Below are 11,304 nucleotides of genomic sequence, written 5' to 3'. Positions count from 1 at the left end.
GCACTTCTCAATTTCGATCTCAATTAACACTGAGATACTTTCAGTGGTCTTTTTCTACTTTACGACTCGGCTATCATATCGGGGCGGCTGAGTGAAGATGACACGAATAATCTTCTAGTCTCGATCGAGACATGTTCCGATCGATTAGTTCACTTCTCAAGTGCAACATTTGGTAATATAGAAGATGTCGATAACGAATTGATGTCATCTTACATTCTTCATTCCTTTACCAAGCAGCAATCGTACAATATCGATTGTGGAAACGGGAGTCCAAGAAAGATTTGTCTGGAACTCCATTGATTTACGAAGCGAATTTGAATTCCTTGAAAAGTATCTGAGGGCACTTCAAAAGGAGGTGGTTTTCGACTGGTACAATGTTTTCATGGATACTCCTTGTCTTTCATGGATACTAATTGGTTGCAGGAAACTATATCGATGCTTTGGAAAGTATTAGTGAGAATGGGCCGGTGACCATGCTTCCGCTGAGGGATAGTTATGTTAGTCCTAGGGGACATCGAGCGGTGGGGTTGGAACAAGATTGATTAGAAATCAAACGCGTATAAGAGTTGAAGCCATCGAATCAAGAGTTCTCAGTTTAGAGCACGAATTGAAGATCCAACCAATCTTCAGTGATAAGCTACTGTCGCGATTAGATATATGCTTTTCACTTTGGTTACTGCGATTCGCATAGTATTGGTCAGAACTCTCGAGAGCATCACTCTAAATATCCATGTCAAAACCGACAATCAAAATCCCCATCACATTGGCTCTCTTGGAGTGGAAATCATATCCGAGAATCTTCATCAAAGCTGCTTGTGTGTGGCGTTCTTTGCAATTTCTACCCAGAAACACGAGGACTTGGCCTGATTCTACACAGCATGATCGTGCCACAAAGCAAAGCTTTCTCATGCGACAGAGCTTTTCAGCAGCTCTTGGGCAAGCCCAGTGACACTCCTAGTCCATCGGCAGATATCGATAGATTATAATCACATATAGTACGCAATGACTAAGTCTACCCAGTCTGTCCGTGGTCATTCATGTGGTGCCAAACAAGCTTTTTACACAACCTGTTCGATCTCCACCCCCATCCTTACTATCAGTTTTTATTAAGAGATTGCGTGGCTGACATTCACACGTGGTCGAGGGTGAGAGACGATTGATTTTGCCGACGAGCAGCAGCTAGGAAGAAATTGGGAATCAATCTTCGGTTCTGGGTTTCATCGTCTTTGAATGGAGATGTATGCACTTTTTAGTGGGTATCTAGGAGTCTGTCATAAGCAGATGAAACGAACACATCCAGCTCTTTTATTTCTATGAAATGTCAGGTGGAAAAATGCCTGTGGGATAATATACCTCTGATGACGATTTTCTTTTCGTTATCTTTTGCAGGGTCATGGTCATCACTGCTTGCTAGTTGTGTTGAAAGACGGAACGAACGATCTGCTCGTGACCTTATGGATACAGCTGGGCTGGTTTCGTATGTTTGTATATCTGGTTGTATCTGATGAACTTCTGGCCTATATATCGAGTCACCTGCAAGATTATCATGGACTGGTTTGCATAAAAGGTGATAGGGGGATGATGCGAGATGCTTGGTGGAGTAGGAGTATCAGGCGGCTATCTGGTTCAAAGTTGGGAATGGGGGGGGTTTCTCAAGATGGGGTACCGGTAATGATGTCGCCACAATAAGGGAATTGTGGAGAGAGATTGGGTTAACAATATCATATTGTATCTGAATTAGATGTCTGGTGAAATGATTTCTCGAGAGTGAAGAAAGCGAGCAATTTCAACATTCATTCATCTTCATCCTACAAGATAAAGTATATATTAAATACAAACCATGTGATTCGTACCTAGGTCTCCATGCCAACTCCTCGATTATACAATGAGTAATGTGATCTAGTCAACCGACGAACAAGCGAATGCATAGGGATCTCCAACCCTATTGCCATCAAGCTTTGACGAGATCCTTAGGTTATGTTATTAACCTAGTCTCGGTTTAAGTTAGCGTAAGATAAACAGCTTATTTTAAATTTTGCGCTCGAGCAGGCATGGTTAGACGCTGAAATCCCCACTCTTTCTTCGTTCTAAGCCGTTAGTCGCGGGGTACTGCGAGCTTGAAGAAATTTTGGCTTAGGGTCGAACACCGTAATGACGCTCATATTCAGGCTTGCGCATGGAAATGAACTATGTTTAGTGGGTATTCCTCATCCAATCAATCATGTTAAACTAATGATTCCTGCGTAAGGATGGCTGCTACTTTTTTGGTTTTGAAGAACGTTGCTTTCCATCTCTAGAAATTCACCGCCACTCTCCAACACTGCTCTGCTAGGCTAGTCTTTGAAAGTAAAAACCTAGCTATATCTATGCTAAGTGCACAGTCAATGTTAAGCCCGCATCAATGAGCAAGCCCACGCCGTTGATGTAGGTCGCGGCAGAGCTATACAGGAAGTTGATTCCTTCTGCGACTTCTCCAGCCTCGGCAAGTCTTCCAGTCGATACTGCAGCTTTGATAAAGTCCGCTGTGGGAGGAGCTCTGTTACACTCTTCTGTGAACATAGGTGTTGCTACCCAGCCGGGACAGACCAGATTTACTCGTATTCCTGCCGGGCCAGCTTCAACGGCTATGATAAAGAATCAGCATTATCCCAAACATAATTCAAAGACCTGATGATATGAAAGTTTACTTACCAGAAGCCTTGGTAATTCCTAGCAACGCATGTTTAGAGGTCACATAAATTGGATACCCCACTTTCGAGCCACCCCTCTTTTGGGCTACCTTAAAAAAGCTCATTGCAAAAAGAAACCTTTCTTATTTATTCTTTAATAATTTCACAACACTTAAATCAATTAATTTAAAATTTTGATATATTATTATTTACATTATATTTAAGATATATACTGAAATTAATATTAATTCGGTTTTATATATAATAGTGAATAAGTATTCAATCCGATAAATTACTTCGGATTATAGAATTCCGAAGATTACTTTTCAAAACTATATAAATGGTTATTTATTTTATAAAAAAGGAATATAATATATATAAAAGATAATTTCGATGTAGAAAAAACGATTAACAGATTGAATATTAGTTCAAGAGTTTTTAGATATTAGTTTTATATATCGGTAAATTCAGGAAATTGGGAAGTGTTTTTTTGATATTAGAGGAGGTGATTCTATATTTGGGAAATGATAGGTTACAAACTTTCTTTGAAGAAATTCAGAGATTAGAATTAAAAAACAAGTTAGAATTGATTTAGTATATATTAAAGGTATAATTATTGATATTATTAATTAATAATTCCCAAAGTTGGATTTATTTTCAATTTGTTATATTAAGTTTTAGTATTAGTATAATATGGATGAAATAGGTATATAAAAAGATTAGGGATTAAATAAATTAGTTTTAGAAAGCTTAAAATGTTGTTTTATTTAGAAAAAGGAGTTTGGTTTTAAAGTTTGGATGTTATTTATAGAATATATTTTAATTGTAAGAAGAGCTTTTGATCTTTTTATTATATTAAAAAGAAAATTAGTATAACAATAATGGTTTTTGGTTGATTTAAAGTTTTATAAAGGGTAGTATTTTATTACTATAAATAATGGATGAATTATGAATAATATTGCTTTAAAATGGTTTAAAAAGGTTTTTATATCTCAGATAGCTCTTTTCTTATTGGATAAATTAAGATTTCTTATATTGAATAGATATAAAAGTTATGAAACTACTGAATTTATATATAAATATTTTAAGTATAATATATACCTCTTATTCTTTTCATTATATATATTATATATTTTATAACCTCTTGATTTATTTATATTCTTACTTTTCAAAAAAGTATATAAACATTACCTTAATAAATTAGTCTTTTTATCAGATTCTAAAATAATTGAAAAAACTAATTTCCTTATATACTATTAGAAAGTATAACTGGATAGTTTAATAGAGTATAATATACTATTTAGATAGAAAGTTTTAGATTTATGGCTTTTAAATTATATTAAGTCTATTATATTCAGATTATTACTTAAAAATAGTAATAAAAAAGTTACAAATCAGAATTTATATTTTAATAATAATCCTGTATATTAATAGAATAGGGAGTTCGCAATTTCAACTTTTAAAATACCTTGAAAAGCTAGTAATTTAAGATTATATTTGTATATATTCCTTTAAAGCAAAAAGATTGATCTTTATATTTGTTATTAGCTTTTTAGGAAGATTATTAAGGGATTCGATATTAAGGATTATGAAATTCTATAATCTAAATATCGAATAAAGTAATTGGAGTATTAATTGAAGCAAGTTGTTTCTAAAAAAAAGCACAAAATGAAAACTAGTTTAAATTTGAAGTTTTTTAAAATTAAAGAAATTAGGGAAATACAAATTGTAGTGGAAAATTGTGAAATTGATATAAAAAATATTAATGATGATAATGAAAGTGTAGTCTTAAGTATTTATTATGATATCAAGTAGTTGTTGAATAAATGATGTTTTAAAACTATATAATATGAATTTTTAAGGTGACCCAAAAGAGGGGTGGCCCGAAAATGGGGTATCCGACTTATCCAACTTTGTATGGGACGGCACCGTATGACAAAGCCGATCCGACATTGACGATCGAACCACGTCCCAAGTTTCTCTCTCTGCCTCTAGTCGCAGCAACAACTCGGGGCTCTTGAGATGCCATTTATTTGGAAGCGGCTCGAGTGACCAGGTAGGCTCCTTTTGCATTGATATCCATTACCTTATCATAGGTAGCCTCGACGCTGTCGTTAAACGGAATGTAGGCATCGACGTCAATCTAGTGAAATAGTCTATTATTAGCAAAGATCACCACTCAGGAGCCAAGTCGAATATCATGACTCTTTTTACTGCCATTTACTTAAACCTGCACTGTTGACACAGTAGTCAACCCGACCGAAGGCTTTGACGGTAGCCTCAATCAAAAATTGAACGCTTTCTGCCTTTGTTACATCTACTCCTATGACAAGAGCTTGATATTTGGCATCTGTAGCAAGCTTTTTGCTCTCTTCGACGGCCTCCTTGATCTTGGCTTCATCGATATCCGCAAAAACAATAGCCGATGCTCCAGCTTCGGCAAAGGTGAAAGCAGTCTCTTTCCCGATTCCCGACCCAGCCTGGTTGTCGTGTTAGCAAAAGCAGTCTCAAGTGATTTTGGTAGACTCACACCGGTGATGATTGCAACTCCTCCGTCTAGTTTGATGGCACCCACTGTAATTTTGCAAAGGGTTTCAGGTAGGTGAGGTTTGTTCCTGGTTTTCGATTTGACTTCCGTTTTACCTTTACCCTGTGTTCAAGTTTCCTGACTTTATCTGAGCTGAACTGTGCAGACAAAATTCACTCGGTGTATCCAAGTTGGTTTGCTACTGTGCACCAGGGATCATTTGCGGGCATATGCACCCACCGGAATTGGTATTACTTCCGAAGAAAACAACTAAGATTCTTACACAAGGGGTCCTAGAATATTGACCAAATGCAGCCGTTTGAGTTGCATCAGTTGCTATAATGATGGTGAAAACTCCAGACCTGGTTAATATTTCATAACCATAACCCTGTTAAATTGAAGTTTGGTAGAGAATCCTTCATGGAAAGTTTCCTTGTGGGATTTAGTCACATAAGTACGTACTATCTTGGTATGATAATCCTACCTTTTTCAAGCTACTTCAAACCACTGGATACATACCAAAATTTTCTACAGATTGTGCTGTCACGTTACTTATTTACAAGAGTCCAAGATCATCATATTATGGCGTCGCTATCTCAATTGTCCCCAGCTATGATCAAGCAGAATCCGGGGCCCGGAATTAATGCCTTGTCGGTTGCTATGGTATTCATTCCAGCTGTTGCAGTATTGTGGAGATTCTGGGCACGCATTCTCTCTCCCGGAAATACAACAAGCCGTAGGCTTTGGTGAGATGATTGGGTAGCTCTCGCAGCATTAGTAGATCTCTTCCATCAATATCCCAAAGCGAAATTTGGACTGGCAAATTGTTCAAAAGCCCTTCTCTATTGCATTCAACTCTCTCTGTGTATACGCAATCAACGTCCACCAGTGGGTACATGGATTCACGGGACACTTCCCAACTTTCGAAATTTCTAATAAATTCATTCTTCAATTGTTTGATATCAATACTCATAACTTGATTGTTTCAAATCCATTGAATGAATTTAATAAATTTGAAGATGTTTGGTTTGATATATCAAGAGATATTCACAAGTCCGATTTTGTGGTGTCCTGTCAATCCGTACACCCACTGGTGGTCGGACTCGGTGAGCATCTTCAGGCTCTCACACTCGAATAACTCGGCATCATCTCAAAATTGGTCTTTGCTCTTTACTTCCTCTATGATACGGGCCTTATATTAGCAAAGAGCTCTGCCAGGAGTAGAAAAATGGCAGCTGACATGCCTCGGGTAAACCAACAGCCCCCTAACCAACTTGATCGGAAGATCTCGAGCTCTAGTTGGGCATGCGAGCAATCAATATTGCGGCATATTACTTCGAAATGAGGGGAAATGTCACATAATGGGACGGCGACCGATAGATATGGGTATCTAAGGAGGGTGGTGCATACGGTATATCCTTCATTCCCATGTCTAAAGCTCCAACTAAGAAACCAATTTGTTGAAATAGGTCACAGTGGGGAATGAATTGATTGAATTTAGGGTACAGTTCATTGTATTGTAGTTTGACTGAAGAGAGCTAGAATGTGGTTGTGCCCTCTATGAGGTGCAACCGCCTTACAAATTAACGCTAGTACTAATTAGGCCATAGCACCAACACTTACGGAAACTACTTTCAATACAATTTATCACTACAGAACAATCTGACCTCAATTGTGAATTTCCGAAATCAAAAAGATATCGTTATTGTGAGAGTCTTTTCCACGTCTCAAAGGCTTTTGATACTTACTAGTCTCTTAGATTGGTGGCTGCCTCTCGGGTATTATGGCTGGAACGATGCTCACGTACCATGGCCCATAACGTCCGAATCATTGAGCAAGGATCGTCGGATCGTGAGAGTTATATGGCTGGCGCTTGCATCGCAGCTGACGGTCGAGAGTTTCTGAGACCTTTCGACAAACTAGACTCCAAGAAAGTCCCCTTTGCGTTGACAAGCGCCTGTTTACATTTGGTCAATCGCGGAAAAGACGGAAGTATTGCTTTTTTTGTACATGTCCCAAGAGCTGAAACTAGTTGGGAGACAATATAGAGAAGATTAAGAGCAAACTTCGATCAATGGAATGGCAAAGGAAGCCCACAGCCACCTTGCTCTATTTCAGAAGTCAAAGAGAACACCGGAAAAGGCACTTACGAGTAGCTGACAAGCGTCATTGATGTTTCTACTCAGAAAAGAGGGGCAAACACTAAGATCGCCGTGAAAAGCGAGAATCTGGCTACGAGAGAGTTCCAAAACAACCCCGGCAAATTTTGTCATCGGGGCAGATGGACCGAACTCGTTTGTACGGGCAAAGTATGCTCCGGATATTAAAACACAATACTCTGGCTACGTTGCTTGGATAGGTGCAATACTGGAGAAGGATGTCTCTGAAGCGACCAAAAAGGTCTTCACCAAGAATATAACCTTATGGTTGATGCAGGACAATCATGTGCTTGTTTACAATATCCCAGACAGAGATGGAAACCTTGCTGAGGGTGACCGTTACCTTAATTTCTTGTGGTATACCAATGAAACTCCGGAATTGCTCAAAAGAATAATGAAGGATTGCAGCGGCCATCAACATCAGAACATAGTTCCTTCGGGCCAGATCTAAGAGGAGGTATGGAGCGAGATGCTCAAAAAGGCAGACTCTATGTTCCCGGAGTCCTATAAAGAGCTGATCCATAGAATTGAGGCTCCATTTATCCATGTTATCACAGACTTCTACTCCAAGAAAGCTTCTTTCGAGGATGGACGAGTCTTGCTTGTGGGGGACGGGCTTACATTGATGAGGACACATACTGCATTCAGTACGGGTCAAGCTCACGCAGGTTCAAGATGCTTAATTAACATATCTCGATATCTACACGATTTCTTCCATGAAACTTGCCGTGAAATCTTGAAATTCTTGCTGTGAGAACTTTGTCTTTTGAAATCTGTAATTTCCAAGTCTTGGTTGTTCCAATATTGTCCGGGCACAAAGGATTTTACGTTCACCTGGTTTCTCGCTCCTTAAAACACTCCCAGAAGAGTACTTATGGCGTCTTTTTGGGAAAGTTTCGAACAGATCACGTAATAATTAAAATCGTGACAACCAAGACTACGGGTCGTGATCATTAGAATTAGAAAACTCATGATGTGGGGAGAAACTCTTGATAGGGGGGAGAGGAGAAGGGGAGTCTTAAAAGAGAGAGGAAAGGGGGGGGGGGGGGGGGGGGGGGGCTCAAGGTGTCCAACAGTCCGGACTGCAGTCCGAAAATGAAGATTATCAAATCCCCCAAAATCAACATTCAAATTATTTGAGATGTGAAATTTGATTGGAAGGATGAACCATTTGCTAGCTTTTAATTGCTTTTAGACGTTCAAAGCCTTGTATTGTTGGATTGCAGTCCGGACTATTGAAGTATGACATCAGATTAGGCTATGCCCTAACTTCGCTAAAGATCATGAGAAGGGCAAATTGGTTTAGAATTTCTTAAACCTTGAAGCTGCCAGATCCGCCTAAGCTTATCATGACGCTTTGGAAATTGTGGGTAAATGGGACTGTCAACCCAACGAAATCGGGAAGAGAGGACATACGAAGCGATTTGATATGGATCACGGAGTTGCAAGACGGCATGCCCAAGAATCATCTTGACGGCAAAGAGACGTTGCCTCTTCCATCCTACAAGCCAAGAACTTTAGGAGCACCATACTTTTATTTTTATCTCAGTGGTCAAGATAATGCTTTTAAAAGCACGATTAAGGATATTGGACTAATTTAATTCACGGGAGATGCGATGGAAAGAATCGAACGAAACCTTGAGGATATTATGAAGGAGACGACTGCAGCCTAAAAAGCTCTGGAGAAGATCGGATTTGTTATCAATGGCGAGTAACTGAAGGTATCCTCGAAAGATGAGCAGCTTGTGGAAGGAGCTTTTTGGAAAGGTATTCATATCACGGGTGGAGGTAATCCGGATCTCGTTCCGGATTGGGAGTTTCTTAACCACGGAGACAAAACGGCCGATGATCTTTAACCGTGGTCTGGAAATTGGGGGACGGGCTGCCTGTCAAAATCAACAATGAGGAGAGTGACGAGAAGGAGAGCAACCAAGAGGGCAGCGGCAAGCAAGGAGTTATCTTGGATTACCCTTCAGAATCCGTATGCCTGTGTGTGTAGCTAAGATTTAGGCCGTAGTGGTAGGCTCCATAAAAGTGACTTGATTTCGTGTAATTCATATTCTTCCAGTTCTCTTCCATCTCTGTCCAATCTTGCCTGCTGAATTACGATAAATTGATAATTGGGAAAAGAAGCATTCTTTGTATGCGCGAGAAGATATGTTTAGCTATGTTTAATACTTTATTAATTAGGAAATCATTAAAATTAGAAACACATTACGAATCATAGAAAACTTTGATTTGTAGTAAAGCTTTTCATTTTAATAGAATTAGATGAATTGAACTAGCTTACAAATTCCTCATATCTTGATTCGTTGAATGAGATCGCTTAGCTCTAAGAATACGAAAAGCTTCAAAAAATATTTATGGAATATTTATGGGATTTGGACCTGAATTAGAATATGAAATTCAACTCGTTAGTTTGACTGTATTGAGCTAATATAGGCTGAATTGAGTATGAATAGAGAGCTCTGATTAGCTAAAAGAAGGTGATTTTACTCTAGAAACTTTTCTATTAATATACAATGAAGATCAAAATTATAAGTCTATTAAATTTGTAAATTGTATATATTATATAAACTATTAAAAAGAATATCAAACGTAACTAAATGTCTCTATTTCCTTATTATGTCAGGAATACCGGATTCACGTAAATCACGTAAGCAGACATCGCTTATCTCTCTGCATCTAGATGACTCATTGACGAGTCGTCCTCCCAGTATTTAAATCCCTCCTTCAGCTCCTAGTTCTCCTAGCTTCTTGATCCTTAGACGCAACATAACCAGGAATTACCTACACCGTAGTCTTCAGTGTGCTGTCCCCTCAATCACTCGTGATTTTACAACTTGAGTTACTGATAGTAATCAACACTTTTTGTCGCAAGATGTCTTCTCCAAATCCCAACCTCCGCACTAGAAATCTTATCCTTCGTCCCGCCGTTCCTTCCGATGCTGCCCCCATCGTAGCCGTTTTTTCTAACCCCCTCAACAACCAAAATGAACCGCACACGCCAAGCAACCCAACGGTAGAAGAATACCAACGCCGAATCGCCAAATGGGATGAACTACGCGCTAGTGGGAAAGCCTACTTTCTAGTCATTACCCGACGCCCAACAACAGAGACGGGATCAGCTTCACTACCTGCGGATGACGTTATCGGCTTCGGCGGTATCAACGAAGTCTCTACGGACGCCCAGGGTAAGCGAATTGCGGACCTGGGTGTTCTGATTGACAGCTCCGAGTGGAGGAAGGGGTACGGACGGGAAGCTTTGCAAGCCACGTTGGACTTTGCATTCCGAACGGTCGAGGCGGAGGGCGTCGGATGTGAAGAGGCGTTTTTTGAGACATTGGCGGGGAATACGCAGCTTCAAGGACTGGCTGACCGGATGGGGATGGCGAAGTGGAAGCGGGTAAAGAGTGAAGGAAATGAGGTTGAATACAGGTTCAGTAAAGAGGAGTGGGAGGAAATTAAGAATGGAAGTGCTTGAGTAGGGCCACTGAAACGGAGACTTTGACGAAATTTGAAACAAAGTTACTCGCGATTAATGCCGCATGAAAGCCTGTACAGAAATGCCTCTTCTTACAAGTTACCGCAGCTTTAGAAACATTAGGCAGATCAATTTGCATGCCTCATATCGACCGTAAGAAGAAGGCAATATCGCAAAGGATAATAGTGAGGCAGATATAGTGCCGTAGTGAAGTGAATACCAACTCAGAGCGCCAATATGGTCCGTACAATATACCTTGATGAACGATGGATTGGATATTGTATTAGAAAATGAATGTGAACGTTTGATCAGATTTCAGTAATCCTGATTATTTGATTGATCAATAAGATCCCCGTCAAGCGGAGGCGTCCCGAGTTGGTAGTCTCCTGGTTGGTCCACTGGCTAGAAAGCCTCGGTCTTTGTGATGGTTCCAAGCAATAGCAGTAAAGTTTGTAGGGAAATATC

At 39.5% G+C, this 11,304-nt stretch overlaps 2 protein-coding genes across 2 annotated transcripts; one reads left to right on the top strand and one right to left on the bottom strand.

The window, feature by feature from the left end:
* Positions 1–4,698: 4,698 nt before the first annotated feature.
* On the bottom strand, positions 4,699–5,526 carry EAE98_007841 (uncharacterized protein; the record flags this gene model as incomplete). Its single annotated transcript, XM_038955464.1, has 4 exons — positions 4,699–4,812; positions 4,913–5,149; positions 5,200–5,284; positions 5,480–5,526. 4 exons carry the CDS (start codon positions 5,524–5,526, stop codon positions 4,699–4,701), a joined length of 483 nt encoding a protein of 160 aa, XP_038808193.1.
* Positions 5,527–10,236: 4,710 nt separating this feature from the next.
* On the top strand, positions 10,237–10,839 carry EAE98_007840 (uncharacterized protein; the record flags this gene model as incomplete). The annotated part of the gene is made up of 1 exon (XM_038955463.1): positions 10,237–10,839. The coding sequence occupies one exon, from the start codon at positions 10,237–10,239 to the stop codon at positions 10,837–10,839; it is 603 nt and encodes a 200-aa protein (XP_038808192.1).
* Between the last annotated feature and the right edge of the window lie 465 nt (positions 10,840–11,304).

Source organism: Botrytis deweyae, assembly GCF_014898535.1.
Source record: "Botrytis deweyae strain B1 chromosome Unknown BDEW_019, whole genome shotgun sequence".
Classification (NCBI taxonomy): Eukaryota; Fungi; Ascomycota; class Leotiomycetes; order Helotiales; family Sclerotiniaceae; genus Botrytis; species Botrytis deweyae.
The sequence above is the reverse complement of the archived record's forward strand: the minus strand, read 5'-3'. Positions and strand labels throughout refer to the sequence as shown.